Source organism: Trachypithecus francoisi, unplaced genomic scaffold, assembly GCF_009764315.1.
Source record: "Trachypithecus francoisi isolate TF-2019V2 unplaced genomic scaffold, Tfra_2.0 Lachesis_group0, whole genome shotgun sequence".
In the NCBI taxonomy this organism is placed as follows: Eukaryota; Metazoa; Chordata; class Mammalia; order Primates; family Cercopithecidae; genus Trachypithecus; species Trachypithecus francoisi.
The window spans coordinates 91,206,066-91,226,641 of NW_022681453.1; the positions used below are offsets into that span (position 1 = coordinate 91,206,066).

General features: G+C 40.4%; 1 protein-coding gene across 1 annotated transcript in view; it reads left to right on the forward strand.

Annotated features, from left to right (window-relative positions):
* GABRR3 (gamma-aminobutyric acid type A receptor subunit rho3) overlaps positions 1-11,654 on the forward strand; it is a 50,303-nt gene extending 38,649 nt beyond the window's left edge. Inside the window, exons 8-9 of the mRNA XM_033200683.1 lie at positions 4,817-5,013; positions 10,794-11,654. Of these exons, the coding sequence (XP_033056574.1) occupies positions 4,817-5,013; positions 10,794-11,093 (497 nt within the window). The 3' untranslated portion in view covers positions 11,094-11,654. The remainder of the gene's footprint in view (positions 1-4,816; positions 5,014-10,793) is intronic.
* The last annotated feature ends 8,922 nt before the right edge of the window (positions 11,655-20,576 follow it).

Here is a 20,576-nt window from a genome sequence, read left to right on the forward strand (position 1 = left end):
GCTCTTTGGGTGACTGCATATGTGGTGGCGACCATCATGGTTTTTGATCGATCCTCAGAAGACTTAGGTTGTTCATCATGGTGTTTCAGATGACCACAGTTATAAAGCTGGGTGCCTACAATGACCTACCATAGTGATATGCGTTTATATGTTTCCCTTTTGACCTACTTCTTTATCAATATGGTTCATCTGCTCATAACTGTTCTGCCTGTGCAACTGTTGTTAGTATACCTGAGCTTTTATGCTCACAGAAATACATGTGTTATTATTACCTATTTTACTGTGTAAAGTGGCTTATGAAGTGTTATGTCTTTTTTTATGTTTCTTAAATAACCTTTTTAAAATATAAATAAATAGCTTTTAAATTTTTCAAAATTATTTTTAGAACAATATTTTCAGGATTTTGATCTTTCAAGATTGTGATTTTTAGTATTTTGGACTTTAGAGATTTTGATCTTTTGGGGTTTCAACTTTTGGGATTATGGAATCTGGAATTGTGTCCTTTGGCATTATGATTGGCTCCTCCTCCCCACCTGTCTTTCTCTGTCAAAATCCTGCCATCTCGACATGGCTGAAAGCCTTTAGTGATGACTCCAAGCACACATGATCTCTGTCATCTTTGAACACATGGCACTTTCTGTATCTCCTAAGTAGCTTACTTCCTCTATTTCGTGTTTTGCTGTGGGACAGGAGTGGCTTATCTTTTGGCCTCTATTAGAATGTGAGCTCCTTAAGGACTAGGATCACTATTACCATTTTGTTGTTGTTGTTGTTCCTTCAGTGAGTAGCACAGTGTCCTCCTGCACATAGATCATGTTCAGTACATCGTTGTTAAGTTGCCAGTGCTTAGACCACCATATTTTTAGTTGCTAACTGGAAACGATAAAGGATGATTCATTTGCTGGTGAAGGCCCTGCCACATTTGCCATGTTTCAGGTAAAGAACAACAGAGGGTACATAGCATAGAAGAATCCACTGTGATTAGGCAATTCTCATAAGAGATAATAGCTAACATAACTTGGAATGTGTGATAGGTCAAAAATACGATTATGTCTCTCCATTCAATTTTGTGTGGAGAGAGTGTGAGATAATTATAAGGTTGTTCAAGGATGTTTAAATATTTTACTTTCTCCTCTCATTTCCACTTTCCTCTTTCTTTCTTTGCCTCCATCATTCTTGCATGATCCCTCTACATGAGGTATGCCATTCTCTATAGAATGCATTAAGTAACGGGCTCCTTTACTGGAAAACAGATATGGCAGAGGAAGACAACCAAAGTTTTCAGGCCTGTAGTCACTCTCAGAGAAAAAACGTCTCCTAACAGAGGATATGCCATATGCTTGGAAAAGTGAATACTTAGGCAACTGGATAAGAGCAGTTCATTTAACCATCACAGAGATTATGAGAATTTCTAATGACAGTTATCTGTACTCTTGCACCACCTTCATGAGAAAATGGCTGTCAGTTTCTGGTCATAGAGAAATGTTGGAATGTCAAGCCCCCTTCCTTTCCTTCATATCGTGTAATATTTTCTTTCTGCCTAGGCCTATATGAAAAATATTTTTACTCACTTGAAGGTGAATATAAACACCTCCCTCCCTTCAAAACAACTACCTGCAACACAGTTAGTGAGGGGGTGAACAAACTCAGTGGTTTCATAAGTGATGCCTGTCTGCCCTACTGCTATCATACCCGTCAACAAAACTCTCCACCATGCATGGCTGAAAATAGCCAATGAAACTGACAGATTCATGATTCTCCCCAGACTATAGGGTTCTTAAGACCCCCGTATGTCTTTAAAAGTTAATAGGGTGAGGCTGCAAGAGCCCAGGGGAACTGAGTCAAAGGGTCAGACTAAATATTTTCTCATAGGCCAGGCGCGGTGGCTCAAGCCTGTAATCCCAGCACTTTGGGAGGCCGAGACGGGTGGATCACGAGGTCAGGAGATCAAGACCATCCTGGCTAACACGGTGAAACCCCGTCTCTACTAAAAAAATACAAAAAACTAGCCGGGCGAGGTGGCGGGCGCCTGTAGTCCCAGCTACTCGGGAGGCTGAGGCGAGAGAATGGCGTAAACCCGGGAGGCAGAGCTTGCAGTGAGCTGAGATCCAGCCACTGCACTCCAGCCTGGGCGACAGAGCGAGACTCCGTCTCAAAAATAAATAAATAAATTAATTAATTAATTAATATTTTCTCATAACACTTTCCTAACTACTCGTAGCAATATCAGTAGCGGAGAAGATGATTTTCTAATCCAAACACATGACCTTCCTTTGACTAAACGGTCACTTCGTATAATTCAAAACTCCTTTATTGGGATGTTAACTTTAATGGGTTTGGAAGGGATACTATTTGTCAAGATTAATGTATTTTTGAGGGGTGGCTCAAGACATAATAAGTGTATTTAATGTGGCTGTGATACTCCTGACTTCAAGTTTTATTGCTTTAGGAATTTACATCTCAGTTTGCTCATCATTCACTCCCCCTACCCAACAATCCCTCCTCTCCACTCTAATTCTTTTTTTTATTGGAATGCTTAAAGAAGGAAAATCTAGAATGCTGGTTTTAAAATAAATAAGGCCATTGTAAATTAGTTGGATTAAGCACCCTTTAGAGAAAATGATTAATAGTTTATTGCTTTCTGGCAAATATAGATAGTGCAATTCCTTTTTATTTGCCCAGTAGTTATCAATTTCAAGTACATGACGAGACCAATCAGGTATGTACTCTTGTGTGTTTGCTCAAAATCCTTATTTTGTCCACTAAGCTCCATATTATTGCACATTGAAAAAATAATAAGTTCTATCATTTATATCTTAAAAAAACAATAAAAGAAGACATTGAAAATTTTTTAGCTAGGCACAGTGGCTGACACCTGTAATCCCAGCACTTTGGGAGGCCAAGGCAGGCAGATCACCTGAGGTTTGAGTCTGAGACCAGCCTAATCAACATGGAGAAACCCCCCTCTACTAAAAATACAAAATAAGCCAGGGTGGTGGTGCATGCCTGTAATCCCAGCTACTCAGGAGGCTGAGGCAGGAGAATCACTTGAACCCAGGAGACGGAGGTTGCAGTGAGCCGAGATCATGCCACCGCACGCCAGCCTGGGAGACAAGAGCAAAGCTCCATCTCAAAAAAACAAAACAAACAAACAAACAAAAAGTTCGAACTAATGAGGTTAGCACTGAAGTGGGAATATTAGTTGATGATTCCTTCACTTCCTACCAGTGAAATGTTGAAGAGAGTAAGACATTGGCATACTGAAAATGTCAGTATGGCACAGTAAAGGCACAGTGCCTTCTTTGTGCCTCTTGGCATAATTCTGCACTCTGAACAGAATTTGCATTCTGCTCTGACAAAATATGGGGTAATCCCTTAGGCACTCTCAGCTCCTATTTCTTTTCTGCTATGTGTGGCTAATTATTTACCTAGATGTGTGGTAGGCAAATATTTGATAAAAGTAAGCAGGTTTTATTTAATAATCTTGGCTTCAGCTATACCTGTAATGTTAATAAAAATTCCATGCTTAATAAAATTCCATGCTTCATGTTCATGCTTTGCTTCATGTTTATGTAGCAAGTATGTTTCAGAGCCCGGGAATACAGACAGAACCCTCTGATATGCAGATTGTTGATAATACCATTGTTGGAGGAAACCTGGGACTTGATGAGACAGTGGCCTGTGTTCAATGTTAAGAGCTGGAATAGCATTTAGGTTTCTTATTCTGGAGTTCAAATTAGTGTGAAGGTGAGATTCCAAGTCCTCCCGTGGTACTGTCAAATTGCCAAGTTGTGTTGATCTTGATCATACAAAGTAAAAACCGTATTTGAAATAGAATGGCTCTATAGAATTGTCATTGTGTTTGATATGGGACTGTCTCAGATGAGAGTCTAACAGAATTATTACAGAAAAGATAGAAAGGTGTTGGTGAAAGCAGTCCACATACTGTGGCTGTACATTTAGGAGTAAATCACAGTGCTCTTCCTGCTGTTTGGGACTCTGTCTGTTGACATTACAATGTCCTCACAACTTATAAAAATCATTAAGGATTCCATTTGCACCTCCCTGGTGAGAAATTAAGAAATAAAACCATGCCAGCCAGTGTACATTTCAAATATTTACAATAGTATGCTTTCTTTCCAGGCGGTACTCTCGCAATATCCCTCTGAGAAATTAGTGTAGACATTGAATGGCCCTCCCCATGGCCAGCATTTTATTAAGGAAATCTCAGAGTCACTTCTTTCTCCATTTTCCCCAGAACTTTGATCTTCTTACCTCTGATGATCATGCCAGAGAACAAAGAAGTAAAAGGAATAGGGGAAAAAAGGAAAGGGAAGAGGGAAAGCAGCAGAAAGGGAGAGGGGAATAGAAGGAAAGGGAAGCATGAAATATTAAAGGTAGACATAAAGACAGGTTATGAACAGGTTATGTGAAAGAATGGGAAAGGTTAGAGGAAATGATTTTAGAATTTTTTTTTAATTGAATACATGTTTACCTTTCTGGCCTGCTTCGAGGAGGCCCCTCTGAGGTTGGAAAACAGAAATGTCAGACTCTGGTTTCTGTGAAGGCTTAAATGGAGTAAAGCAAACCTTCTGGACAATACGGTGAGGGCAAGAAAAAGAGACAGAAAGAAAAATCCAAGAAGAGTGTTTGTTTAGGCTCAAGATATGTACTTGGTCAACATGCACACACCTTCCCTCCTCATGGATCACCAGGTTGATATTGTTCTAGAAATGCATCCCCTGGTGTGATTCAGCACCAGATCCTGGAAATGAATGTCTATATCACTGAGCTTGCCACTATTCTCCAATGGCAGGAATCACCACAGTGCTGACCATGTCCACGATCATCACGGCCATGAGCACCTCCATGCCCCAGGTGTCCTACCTCAAGGCTGTGGATGTGTACCTGTGGGTCAGCTCCTTCTTCGTGTTCCTGTCAGTCATTGAGTATGCAGCTGTGAACTACCTCACCACGGTGGAAGAGCGGAAACAATTCAAGAAGACAGGGAAGGTACAGTCTTGCTTTGACTATCAGATCCCTTGGGGAATGTGGAAAAGACTATCCTTATCTGTCGACCTCTCTTGACAGTGTTGTAAGCCTTTGTGTTAAGTCCATGTGCTTGTCAAGAGGCAAGTTGACAGTATGGTGACAATTTAACATTGAACCTTACTCTCTGCTCTGTGCTGGCTGGCTGTTTTCTCATCCTCACTCACCTTCACCAGGAGTTTTTGTGTGTGCAGAATTTCTCTCAGTATGCTCCTTTTCCCCAGCTGTCCCCTTTGAATAAAAGGGGTTGACATACAAACCACATTCTTTCAAGTGGATGATCATGATAATAATAATAGCTAACACATAATAGGGGTTTATTATATATTGGTATCATACGAACCATCTAACATATTGTGTCAGTTAACTCTCATGGTAAGGTCAGTATTTTATCGCCCTCGTTTCACGGAATGCAGCTGGGTGGTAACTTGGCCAAGGTCACACAGCTGAAGAGGAATCAGGCTTTGCTTCTGGGTCTCCTTGACTTCAAAGGCCGTGTGTGCACTCTCAACCAGTAAATGATGTTTCTCTCCACCCAGAGCCAGCATTTACTTTTCTCTTCTTGTCACTCGGGAGAGTGGTAGAGCATAAAGGGAGGTTCTTCCCCCGACAGTAGCCTAGAAATGAGGTGCCTTCTGGGCTCTAAATGTTATCCATGTTTTTTTGTGACATTGTTTAATAAATGCAGATAGATTGCTCTCTACCTGCTTCATTTCACAGAGGATTTGGGCACCAGTTTCCTGCTTTTATAAGAACTTACATAAGATATTGTACTTCAGAAACTTAACTGATAAGAGTCATTCGTTTCTAGTCTACACTTAAGAGAATAAACACACATACACACACATGTATATGTGCATATAGTATATATGTATACATACACATCCTATATAGAGAATAGCTATCCACATATACCCATAACTTCAATGAAATCTATTCACATTGGTTTAAGGTTTTTTTTACATGAGCATTTATATGCACCCAAACATTATTTAATATTTTTTCTACTTCTGAGAGCATCTCATACTTTCAGAGTGTTTTTATATCCTCTTCTCACACCGAACCTTCATGTCAACCCCCGGTATAGATCTTGCAGAGACTATCATCTCTATTTTATAAATGAAGAAGCAGAATTCTAGTGAAATGAAGTGATTTGCCAACAGATTCTCAGCCAACAGAACTGCAGTTGCAATTCAGATATGGAATGCTCACTTCATCCTTTGATTTTACATCCTTTGAGTCAAAGCTCTAAAAATAGCTGATTTTGTTTTCTTGCAGATGCTTTCATTTCTTTGCTAGCAGCATGTGACTATGTTTGCCTGTCACATACATACCCGCAGTAAGTGCTACGCAGGTGTAAGGAAACCAGGAGCTGCTAGAGCAGTATGCGGCAGTGGTGCGTGGGCATCACCTGGGTCCGCGTTAAACTCTAATTCAGGAGGTCTGGGGTGGGACCTGAGACTCTGAATTGCTAATAAGCTCTAGGTGATGCTGATGCTGTTGGTCTATTACCTATACTGGATAGCAATGATTTGGATAGTCTGTGAAGTGAAAAGTGACAGGAAAAATGTGTAAGGAGGGAAAGAATTTTCTTCCTGTTTTATTTTGTTTTTATACGGGGAGTGGCTAACACAAGAAATAGGCACTGAAGTACTTTTGGCTCACCTCCATCTAGTCCTTTGACTCAAAAATATCTACAACTCCCTGCCCCCGCCTGCCACACAACATATGTTCACACTGCCTGATTGTTTTATACTTGTTGATATTATACACCATCTTTTTGTGTATCACTATGCAGAACTTCTTTCCAGGTAATAAGCATCCTCCATTTTAAAAATTATTTTTCAATTTTTAATTGTAAAATTACTATAACTTAGATTTTACAATCTGAATTGATTTTTTCAGTGTGCAGTTCAGTAGTGTTAAGTATATTCACTTATTGTGGTGCAACCAATCTCCAGAGCTCTTTCATCTCGCACAACTGAAACTCTATACCCATCAAAGAGCAACTTCCCATATTCCCCAACCCCCAGGACCTGGAAACCACCATTCTAAGCATCCTCAATTATCTCAAATAAATGCAAGTATCTCAAAGGAATGTCCTATTTGCCATTCATATCTTTGTGGGACAAAACGAAGACATGATTGAAGTCAGAAGAAGAGATGGCAGGCCAGGTGCAGTGGCTTACGCCAGCACTTTGGGAGGCTGAGGCAGGTGGATTTCTTAAGGTCAGAAATTCCAGACCAGCCTGGCCAACATATGAAACCCCATGTCTACTAAAAATACAAAAACTAGCCGGGCGTGGGGTGGGCACCTGTAATCCCAGCTACTCAGGAAGCTCAGGCAGGAGAATTGTTTGAACCTGGGAGGCCGAGGTTGCAGTGAGCTGTGATTGCACCACTGCACTCCAGCCTGGGTGACAGAGGAAGACTCTGTCTCAAAAAAATAAAAACATAAAAAAAAGAAGAGGAAATATTGATGGCAAACCAAATCCACCACATCCCAGCTTTGTGTTCCAGGTTAAGTCTCTTAAACCCCTTCTGTGCTTACACAATGGTGTCATTTGTTCCCCATTTACTTCACAGGGCTGTTGTGATGATCAAGTGATATAGTAAAAGGGCCTAAAACCTTTGCAAATAAAGTGCTGTACAAATGGAAGTTCTTGTTGTGAGTAGTGCCCAGAACACCTGCCCTGACGGAATAAGAGTATTACTAGGAAGAGTGGGAACAAATCCAGTGAGATGAGATCCCTTGGAATAAATAGGATGCAATGAGAGGGGCTGGGTAGAAGAAATGTCTGTGGGTTTGGGGGCTAATAGATGACACCTCTCTATATATATGGAGTTGGAAGCCAGTGTTAGGGAGCCAGTTGTGGGAGCCAGATATATGGATATAACAATGTCAAGCAGTTTGGAGAATGTTGCTTAGATCTGTGAGCAGGAGGGCTAACTAATATTTCATCACTAGCTTAGATGTACTCACTGTCTTGGTCACTGGCAAAACAATGTTCAGGCTTATCCCTGGAAGGACAGTATCTTTTCACTTCATTTCAGAGAAGAAACCTGGACACCAATGCAGACACCAAATGGAGGACTCTAAAGGGACTGAGCCAAACATGCCAGTTTCTTTTCCCAGACCAGTACAGTAGAGAGACCGAGGGACGATGAGAAAGGGCTGGAGTGTTAGGCCTCACAATGGAGTTCCTCTCTATGAAAACAAATCAGGCAAAACTTGTTTTCATCACTCCCCTACCACCGTTACCACTACCATCCACCACCCACCACCATCATCCACCACCCAGCACCATCCACCCTCTACCACCATCCACCAACACCACCACCCACCACCACCACTCACCACCCATCACTTACCACCCACTACCCCCGTCTACCCCAACCACCATCCAACACCACTGCACACCACCCGCTCACCCACTGACCACAACTTACTACCAACCACCACTTACCACCTGCCACTACACCATCCCCCATATCGACCACCACCATCCCCACCACCCAACACCATCATCAACCACTGTTCACCACCATCCACCACCACCATCCACCAATACCACCACCATCCACTAACATCACCAACCACCACCCATCATATCAACCACCACTACATACTACTATCACCCACCACCATTATCCAACACCATCACATACCACCATCACCCAACATCCACCAATACCATCAGCAACACCATCCACCACCATCACCACCCCTCATCACCCATCACCACTACCATATACCCTCACCCCCATCCACCACCTACCAACACCACCAGCCATGACCACTACCATCTACCACCCCCACCACCACCCCCATTCACCACCACTACCACCACTCATCACCTACCACCACCATCCACCACTACCACTGTCCACCACTACCACCATTCACCACCTACCACCCACCACTCACCATCATCCATCACCATCCACCATCACCACTTACCGCCACCCACCATGACCACCATCCACCACTACCAAACACCACCATCATGAGCACCATCTACCATCACCACCAGACACCAATACCTACCACCACACAACACCACCCACCATCTATCACCCACCACCACCATTCACCACCACAACAATCCACCACCACTATTCACCACCACCACCACCCACCACGCACCACCACCACTCACCACCTCCATCATCTGCCACCACTATCCGTCTCACATTATTGCCATCCACCACCACACACCACTACCACCCAGTACCATCATGTTCATATACATTTTCCTACTGCCTCTCTCCCTGAGATACTCAGAACTGGAAGAAGAGCCGATCTGAAAAACGTATCCCTGGTGCTGACCATTGCTCAGAAAGAGGAAAAATAACTATTTTCTTTCTTGGCCAGGTGTGGTAGCTCATGCCTGTAATCCCAGCACTTTCAGAGGCCAAGGCAGAAGGATTGCCTAAGCTCAGGAGTTGAAGACCAGCTTCAGCAACATAACAGGACCTCATCTCTACTAAAAATAAAATAAAATACTATCTCTGGGGATGTATCTATTTTGTGTACGTCTGCAAGGGGTGCCTGACAGTGATGATGCCTTTGCAGACATATTACTCTTCAGGTCCTAAGGTTTGGCTTTCATGTTTTCCATTGCCCCAGCATGGCAGGGCACTCCAAGCCACTTCAAGTCCCATCTGGGCTGGAACTGGTGTCCGGGGAGCCTTGGATGAATCGTATGCCCTGGTGTTGGTGTTGCCTCACTCCTCTGAGCTCTTCTTTCTGATCAAGCCCTGCTTAAATAAAAGAGAATGAGTGAAAAAAAAATTAGCCTAGTGTAGTGATGTTTGTCTATAGTCCCATCTCCTCAGGAGACTGAGGCGGAAATAATCACTTGAACCAAAGAGGTCAAGTCTGCAGTGAGCTATAATCACACCACTGCACTCGAGCCTAGATGATAGAGCGAGACCCTGTCTCGATAAATAAAAAATAATAATACATTTTAATTTAAAAGTTAAAAAAAGGGACAACATAACTCAAGTATGGGTCCTTAATTAGTTCACTGACTGCACAAAAGAGTCTTCATGTCTTTTGAAAAATATTAGGTTTTTAAATCACTATAAATCAAATACATGTTTTGGCAGAATTTATTCTGCAGCCTCCAATTTGAATTCTGAATAATTTCATCCAGTAGTAGCCTCTCTCTATTTGTTCATTTTTTAACTTCCCTATGAATCAAGAAGTGATTTTGTTTTCTCCAAGAGCAATTAGTAACAGCTGCTTTGTAGACACGGCTCTAAACTAGTGAGAACCGCTATCTTCCTCAGAGTGAAACCTTAGAGAAAATTTTAGTTTTGATTCAGTCAGGCACTGGAGCCAGAAAGCATTGATAATTTGCTCCTTCAGAAAAATAAGCCAATTCTATGTTGTTTAACTGGGCTATGTTAGGATCATTTATAGGTGCTCTTAAGCAAAAAATGGGAAGGCCCGGCTAATTTGCATTTGAATGGAGCAGCTAAAACCTTTCCTTATCCCATCCCCAAGCACAAATGGATCACTGATGACAAGGTTTTAGTTTTGGACCAAAAAATGTATATACACTGACTGAGGATACTGCTATATTTTCTACAAAGAGGAAAAATAAGTTGAAAAACAAATCCAATTGGCTGATATTGCTGTTCTGATAAATCATATTTAACTTTATTAACACTATTTACTGTAATTCCTATTTGTAAAACCATATTCAAGACCTACTTAAAAAAATTTTTTTTGACAGATTTCTAGGATGTATAATATTGATGCAGTTCAAGCCATGGCCTTCGATGGTTGTTACCATGACAGCGAGATTGACATGGACCAGACTTCCCTCTCTCTAAACTCAGAAGACTTCATGAGAAGAAAATCGATACACAGCCCTAGCACCGATTCATCTCGGATAAAGAGAAGAAAATCCCTAGGAGGACATGTTGGTAGAATCATTCTGGAAAACAACCATGTCATTGACACCTATTCTAGGATTTTATTCCCCATTGTGTATATTTTATTTAATTTGTTTTACTGGGGTGTATATGTATGAAGGGGAATTTCACATGTATACAACTTTAAAGCCGGACGATGTTTCAAAACAAAACTCTTGAATATGAGGTGGATAGTCCTAGATGGAACTGGGAAAGAGCCACTCACCTCTCCTGCCCTAATGAAAATTTGAAAGCTGACTTATTTATATTTAAGAAAGAGTTCAGGCCCTAGAAAAGTTTGACTCCATAAATAAGAGTCACAGGCATGTGTATTACGGGAAAAACAGTTTTCCGTTGGGAAGGGCTTTATAACTACTTCATGTGAACCCTCCTTCTTTCTTCATGAAATGTTCTTTATTTAATTAGAGAAGAAAGCTGGACTACAAACAATAATTCAAGGATATTTTGTTTCTTACTGCCAGCCAAGTGCCTGGTTATCTACCAGAGCTCAACCATCCTTAGGCAAGAACATCCACATTGAGGTGGTATCACCCGCACTCACACAGTCAAGAATCCTATGAAGGATCTCCAGTCTCCTTCTCCAGTCAAGTCTTTATTCTTATTTAAATATTGTTTCAGGCCAGGTGCGGTGGCTCATGCCTGTTATCCCAACACTTTAGGAGGCTGAGGTAGACAGATCATTTGACGTCAGGAGTTCAAGACCAGCATGGCCAACATGTTGAAACCCTGTCTCTACTAAAAATACAAAAATTAGCGGGCATGGTGACATGCACCTGTAGTCTGTGCTACTCGGGAGGCTGAGGCAGGAGAATCACTTGAACGTGGGAGGCAGAGGTTGTAGTGAGCTGAGATTGTGCCACTGCACTCTAGCCTGGGTGACAGAGCGAGACACCATCTCAAAAAATAAATAAAATAAATATATATATATAAATAAATAAATATTGTTTCATATATTTATGAGCATAAGTGGAGAGGGGAAGCTAAGTTTCCACTCATTCTTCTCATTCTAATGTTAATACATCAGTCATCAATAATAACATCTTGCATTTTGTAGACAATGTATTGTTTTCACAACTTTTTAGAGGTTTTTAATTAATCACTTTGTTCAACAAATGTTTATTGACCACCTGCGTGTGCCAGGCACTTTACTAAGTGTTATGTACTGAAAAAATGAATATGAAATAGCATTCCTGCCTTCTCTAAGTGCATAGCCAACAGGAGCAGTGAACTGGAGCTATAACACATGTAACGAATGTTAAAATAGAGGTATGTACACTGTCTTGTGTGAGTTCTGAAAGGAGGATACCAAAGAAAGGAAAAGAACATCTCCAAAGGGATGTGGACTCTCAATTGATAAACAACTGGAGATGCTTTCAGGTATTGTATTGAGTGAAAAAACTGAACAAAATGTATTTATCCCATGGTAATCCTTAATATCTTTGGTTGAACCAAGTAAACCAGGTCAAGTGGATATTAAATAAATGTTTGTTAAGTAGAAAAACCTCCTATAAGCAGTGTTCATTTTGCAGATCGGCAGTGTGCATGCTTTTGTTTTGAGTATTTTCTGAACAAGATTCAATTTAAAGAAAAGCCCTTGGCAGGAAATACTCCCATATCTATTTTGATTGCTGGGATTGAATTAAGAGAAATACATTAAATGGTGTATTACTTTCAGTGTACTTCCTTTTATTTCACCATAAAGTAAATCAAAATGATTTGAATTATTTTTCACCAGGTGAAGAGACAAAAACTTTCTGCTTTTTAAACCAATAACATTGGTTTTGGTTCTCTGTTGTGAGTCACAGAGGGTTCTAGAAAAGTATCTTCCACCTAGGTACAAAATATTAAAAGGAAAATTATTTTTCTATTATGACTTCCCTCACAAGCAGGCTAACTCTGGGATACTTCATTCTATTTTCTTAGTACAACTTTTCCAGTTCTTTTGAAACTTCCCAAGGATTATATTTTTATAGGATACTCTGTGAAATGGAGCTAATATAATGTATTAAAACCCTTCTCCATTTCATTGTAGATAGACCATAAATAAACTTTAAAAAAACTATTTATTTAATGGGTTTTAAGTTTGATTTACTAGTAGTATTTTGGTAGGATTATATTTTTAAAATACAGCACAGATTAATATCCTAGATGGCCAGGAATTTGTAGCTATTATTTAGCCAAGCACTACAATTGCATTACATTTCTGATTTTGACAAAACCAGATGTTTAAAAAGGGACAAATATACAAATGAACAGAATAAATCTCCACTGTTCTCTTCATCCAATACTCAGGTTCTTCGGGCTCTTCTGTTTTTTTTTCATATACTTTGAAGTATAACATTCAATATGTCGAATGCTTCCCCTGGGCATATTCATTTCCTTGTTTTGAATCAAACGCATCACTGAATGCATTTGGCAATCTAGTCTAGGAGAATGGGTCTCTATCACACCCACACACTTGGCATTCCTCTGGAGGAGCATTAATGCACAGTTGTTAGCTGATCAAATATAACTTTTGTTAATGGCTAGCAATACAGGCATTGTATTCTTCGGTAATGTACGTCTAACACTGAGAAAGAAAATATGTTTACTGCTCAAGGGAATTATTAGAGCATTTGGAATGAACTCCTAGGAGTTTTGCCAGTTTTCTTCTCTTGAGATTGGTGGCTTGTGAAGATTGTGAAGAGAGGGCTGTTCCCATTAGCTTCATTTCTTCTTGGTAGCAACAAGATTTCTGTTCGGTTTACTCCAAGAAGAATTGAAACCACAGTTTACCTGAAAAACATGAGAGTGAAGACAGCATATAAGAGTTACCTCATTTTGATTTTCACTTCATTTACTCATCACAATCCGGAACAGACTGTGCATGATTGTTCACTGAGGGATAAGCCTGGATAAAATGCAAGGATTTCAGAAAATAAGCTGCTTTCTATGATTAAGAAGAAGCCAGCTAGCTCTGTAAACTGCCTAAATATAGAAATGGGCTATTTTATAGGAACTACTTTGAAAAACCCATGAAATTGTATATTTTAACTTAGTTTTATTGTTTCTGTTCTGGTTAGAAAATAAAGCTTCATTATTAAAAATTTTTAAATACCAACTGGCAAAAAAAAAAAAAAAAAATCATCTACCCAGAATTAAACAGTTAACATTTTAATGTACATTCTTAGAGGTTTTCTGTACATCATTTACATTTTTTCAAATGGAACCCTTTTGTCAACACTTGTGTTTATTAATTTAAGCATTTGTATCAAGCACTGTCTGCTGGGGATACAGTAACGAAAGATGGACATGGCTCCTCCCCTTATTGAACTTACATTTTGTTGGGGAAAGTGTCAGTTTGCAGCCAGATTTTCCTCTCTGCATTCTAAACAACTTCTCATGTCTTTTTTCCTGAATACTGATTTTTATATGCTGCAGAGCTGTCCACTGAATGGGTGCACCATAGTTTACTTAACCCATCTCGTCCTGTAGGACATTATTGTCATTTCCTATTGTATGCTATTACAAATGGGTTGCAACTAACAATGTAAAGAACATTTAGAAGTAAAATTATTTTCGATAAAATGAAATGTCTAGCCATATTCAAATTTCTGCACTTACTTCCTTTAGAAGAAACCCTGTTTGCAACTAGAACCTGCCATGTCAAACTCACTCATGGGTCTGCCTAGAAGCTCTGAGGTGTAGATTACTGTAATTGAAGAAACTTTTAAATTTTTAGTTCATTTTCCCCATGAAGCAGAGCCTTCTTATATATGTCTGCTGGCATTCCCTTTTCATAATGGAAGTTTCTGCATTGTCTAAAATACTTACATTAAAGCAGTCCTATGTATTGAAAACCTGCTTCTTTCCATGACTGCTATCACCACTGCAAACCTTTGCCATCTTTCTAAGTAAGAGAGTAACTGAGATTGCAAATATTTGCATATGAGTTGCTATAAAATCATAACTAACTTGTGACTGCATTGTCTTAATCCTTGCAGGTGGGTTAATCTTCATGGAGTAAGATCTATTGTTCCTTATTGTGCCACTGATAAGCCTGTTCAAATCACACACACAGACACACACACACCCCTGTACATACAATTTTTTTTAACATGGAGATAAATTAGAGAAAGAATTACATCTATTTATATTTATTTCAATAACTATTATTATGATCAACGTTTCAATGAGACTAAACAACACCCTCAAAGAAGCAAGAGAAAGAAGTGACATGAAAACTGCTATTTCAACATCAATTCTCTACTGGTGCTGCTGTTATTTCTTGGCAAGGCCTTAGGCAAAGCAGGCAATGTTATATTCCAACTACCTCATTTATGGAATGGAGCCACCTAGTCTTTCTCTGTAAACACTGCTTTGAAACACTCTATCACACTAAAGTGTCTTGCTTTTCCAACTGCAAATTTTTTCTTTCCTGGATTTAACATATAACTTAAACATAATTTTTTTCTCTCTTTTAAAGAAACCATGAAAAACAAAATGCACCGGACATTTAAGAAGATGATTTTTTTTTTTTTCAGTTTACTGCAATAGAAAGGGCATTTATTAATAAGAAACATCTCAAAGAAAAGGAAGGAGGTCAAGAGCTTCAAAGAGCCAGGTATGTAAGTGAGTCACATTCACTGGGGAAGGGTAAAGGTGGGTCTGATCTTGGAATATGTGAGAGCAGAGTGGTCATTTCTCAGAATACAAAATGTGGCGGGGATTTCCAGACCTTTGATGCTTTCCAGGAACACACAGGCTCAGATGAAGTTCACCATTGTCAGGACAACATTGTCAGTTGTTTCTCCCTTTCAATCCCCTGCTGAATCATAATGCTATTTCTGGTCAATGATGGGGCCAAGTGTAGAAAAGAGATTTCACAAAGTCACTGAGAAAAAATGACAATAGTTTTCTTTTTAATATACTGATATTTAGTTTGTTGTAGGAAAGACTGAACTACATTTTGTTTATTAATATTATACATAATATTAAGTTAGGTTATTTGAAGGATTTGCTATTATTCTTAATTCTAGGATGAGTACAGTTCATTATAGAAACTTATTTTCTGCAAGAGTGTTTCAAAGCTTTTCTACAAGATTGTGGTGCTAGTTGACCCCTCCTTACCTTAGACAATCAAAAATAGGTGAAATTATAATGTCATTAGCAACTCTTTTGAAACACATTTTGTATTGTGAGATAAGACTTTCTGAAGTTTGAGGTACAAGCCAGTGTCCTTTAAAAGTGACATATATGTTCAAATAATTCCAAAACTAGCTAATGCAACAAGGGACCCTAAGTCACGGAGGAAGTACTTACACTTACATAATTTCTTTTAATTCATCAGAGAACATCAAGGCAGGTGTTTCAAGTATTTTGTACTTCAAAGAAGTGTTATAAACAGAAACCCACACATCAAATAAATTTTTGGAGCAATCACACTGCCCAAAATAACTTAAAATATATTTTTTTAATTAGGTTGTATCTTGGGTAAGGTCATATCTAAATTAAATCATGAATCAATGGGAAAGTAGCCTTGGGACCAGCTAAATTGCTTTTAAATAAATATGCAGTTCAGATAGACAGAAGAGAATGAGAATGTTTTGTAAAAAGGAACTTTAATAACGGAATATGATTTATAAAGATAATATAAATTAGAAGCAGGTAAGAAAAAAAAGGCAAAAGAAAGACAAGGACAGAAGTTTAAAATATGGTTGCTCTACAAAAGGATGTCCTGAAAGTCCCATAGCGTATATCTTCAGGGGAGATTTGAATTTGAAAATAGTATAAAGTCTATTTGATTATTTGGAATACTGCCCTGGTCTATATCAATGGAGTCAGATTATTATTGCTCATTTGTATAAAAGATAATGTGTCTCTGTGCAATAAGAGCAATTAATTGCATGTCGGTCACCAAGTAATCAATACAACATGCCATTGTGACCAAAATCATCAGCCCATTTCAAATCACTCAAGTTATTTGAATTACTTGATTCTATCATGATGTTATCTTTTACCCCTTTTATGTAATGGGTTGTACTGATGGAATTCCTGGTGAGTTCTAATTTGTTAATGTGAGCTATACATATTATATTGCTGAACCGTGTTTTATACAAAATAACCTGAACTTGTAGTAGGTACAGACAGAAAATGGCTTTGTTTTTCACCAATTGCTGTCAAACATGCTTTATTGGCTATTCTTTCTCTGCCTCTTGCTGACACCTCAGACTGATCTCACAGCTTTTGGGATATCAGGAGTCATTTATAAAGCCTTGTCTGATTTTAGTGTGTTTTCCCTACCCCCATCCCCCAACTAGTCAGGCCTCAAACCTGGACTGAGGAAACTGTCCTAGGAATAAGGAATAAGGTAGAATCTGGTCTTTAACACATACCTCTCCCCCATCCTTCTTCATTCCACTGGGTTTGGAGTGGGGAATGGATGGAGAGGATTAGGGAAAGAACTTGCAGAAGTCTGTTTACTTAATGATATGTACTTTAGCTCTCTTGGTTTGTTGCTGTTCCTTAGGTGGCAGGCAGGGCTGAGTATGCAGTTCACCAGGAGCCTCACCCTTGGGGTTTAATGCTTTGGAGTCACCATGTTGAAATTCATAATAATCTAATCTTAGAATTTGTTTTGTGAATGAAGTCTGAAGGAAGAAGGGAGGAAACTGCAGGTATGTGGGTGTGGCACATGCAGTTCTGCCTCTGTCCTACCTTGTGGGATGGTTCTGGACCTCTCTTTCCCAACCCACTCTCCTGCCAGGCCCAATGCCCTGCTGCTTGCTGCCCCAGGTAGAGGCCTAGACACAGATGCAGAGAAGGCTGGGATGGGATGCACTTTCCATAGCATTTGGGGCTGGTCATGGTGGCAGCCAGCTGTGCCCTGGGCTGTCAGTGTTACAGTGTGTTTGGAGAGCCACCAGGCTGGAGCAAACCCCTTGCCCACTCCCTATTCAAGTAATTAGTGTGTCCTGGCTGGGAGGTTGCCATCTCTTGGTGTTCACCCATCTGCTGAGGGTTGGGGAGATTGATGTTCCCATCCCTGGCCAGGCACAGCAGTGCTGAGCCAGTGGCTAGCAGCGGAGAGATGGCAGCAGCCTGTGACCATGTGCTCCTGCACACACATGGGCACTAAACTAAAGATAAAATGCTAAGCCCCTTCCTGACTGAAAGAACCCCCTGCGGGGAAAGGGACCCCAGAAAATCCTTAAAATTGAGTTCATGGCCATGACGGAACAGGAGGTCAGAAAAGCCTCATTCTATGCCCCTCCCTTTTATGGTTTTGGTACAACTGGCCTGAAAGTATGGCAAAATAGAGATTTTAAGACTGACAGAGCAGACTCCGTGGCAATAAGATATCAAATTATAAACAGGACCTGAGGCCATGCCACGCAAGGGTTAAGACACTCACCCCTGCACTTAAAGAAAAATAAACTATGTTCTAACTGCTACAAGGTTTTTGTTTTTCTCTAGCAGCTAAACAAGTACTGGCCTTGAGATAAGCAATATTAAAACAATTGTAGCTTAGCACTGGACACTAACTAACTGACCTCCTATTCTATCAGCCATAACTTCAGCTTTGATTGGACAAGAGAAGATTTCAGTGACTTTCTCCTGATAAGAAAACCACCAAGCATAGACTAGCTCTGGCCGGTTACAGAGGTTGTGCACTTGCCTGACTTCGCATCCTAAAAACACCTCTTGACATATAGAGCCTAACTGCAATATATTTAAATGTTAAGTCTCCACCTCAAAGTGAACCTGGGTCATATGTTATTAAATACATGCATATTGGTTCAATATGCAAGTGTCAGGACCACCTTCATGAATATTCATAGCTATTCCCCATGACCTGCTGGGCATGTATGTTTAGCCAACTGGTTCAGCATTAAGGTCCTACCCTCACCACCCCCGCTCCTTCGAAAGTGCCTCTCCCTGGTCTTAGCCAGAGGCACACCTCCCTGTCTGAGGGATGGGCACCTTGCAGGGTATAATCCTTTATGGGAAATAAAGTCTCCTTTCCTTTCCAATTTTATGATTTTTTTTCTTAATTTAGCAGCACCCAATGGCCTTGCAGAGTCCTGGGTGCTTATGAATGTCGGCACTCACCTTCCTGCACCAGGGTAGAGCACGGCATTTAGTAGCAAATAAAAGATGCCACCCTGATAGTAAAGAATGAGAGACAAAAGAAGGGAATGGTTTTATATTTTAGTACTTTTAATGGCACTCTTTTGAAAAGGGGCTCTATATTTTCATTTTGCAACAGGTCCCACAAATTATGTAGCTGGCCCCAGTGACAGCTATTCAAATGGGGAAGCTTTCAAGGGATGCAGGGTGTGAGATAAAGTAGCAAATGTCTGCTTCTGGCCAGCCACGTCGCCCTTGCTGTGAAGAAGCAATGTTTGCTCATTCTGCCCGTCAGCCTACCTTCAGAAACCCCTGGCTCAGTGACAAGCGCAGCCCTCTGGAAGAATGCCTTGAAGATGATAAGCAGAACAGAGCACAGATTCCCACATCTCTTGCCTGAATAACTGCATTTTTAGAAAAGACAAGTTCAGTGATCCTAGATTTTGTCTCTTCCCGTCCATAAGATAACATCTGACAGGATTAATAATTATATCTTTGTGATCCATAGCCAGATGTACTCTTGCACCCAAACTTTGATGAGATTTTGCTCTAATGTAACTTCTGAGTACATTTTATGTAACTTCTGAACACGCACGGAACCTCCACCACGTAATGTATAAGGTATGGGTTGAAACACTCCTTTGGAACAGTCTAACAGAACTCTGAAAGGCTCTCCTTGGTTGAAGTTGTCAGTAAGACTCTAAATGAAACTAATTTAATTCTTTGAAAGTCTAGCTTTTTCTTTAGTTGACAAGGAGAAGGTTGATTTGGAGGTACTGGATTTATTGAAATTAACCTTGAGATCTCTGACAGACTGCCTGAGACCCTATGTCTCTTTTCCTGTCTGGGCCAGTGGACTCCCATGCTTCCTGGTCCACTATGCCACTCTCTTTGTCACCTTCCAGGTGGTCCAAGCTTAACTACTTTCCACAGCAACCACTCAGCCCAGAAGATGTTCAACGGTCCTTGATGTGACAATCTGTGTGAGAGCAGGCTGCCCCCACACTGCCTTTTTGCCTCAGAGCGCTATGATGAGGTCACCAGCCAACTCTTTCTTCAGGATATTCCAGGTGAGAAGCAGCCTTCACATTCTCAGGGCCATATCTCTGGGGTGCAAGAACTTTCCAACCCCAGTAGGATCTTCTCTGACAGCAGCCCCAGAGCAGACCAGCAGATCCTACAGCTCAGCAAGCATTGAGTCAGACACCCTTCTGCAGAGAATCCAAGACTCCCTGCCTGGGCTCTGGAGTCCCTGTCACTTGGCTTGGGGGAGGAAGGGACATGCTACAGAAATTTCAGCTAGACTGAAAATCTATGATTCCCCAAACTCCCTACTTCCACAAATTTCCCCTAACTTTCCTTCTCTTTATATAGCCTGAATGTGAGTGATGGTCACAGGACCATCTTGGGCCTTTTCAGTAAGCCCTACAGGGCAATGTCTAGCATCTCCTCTTGAGAATATATTTAAATGT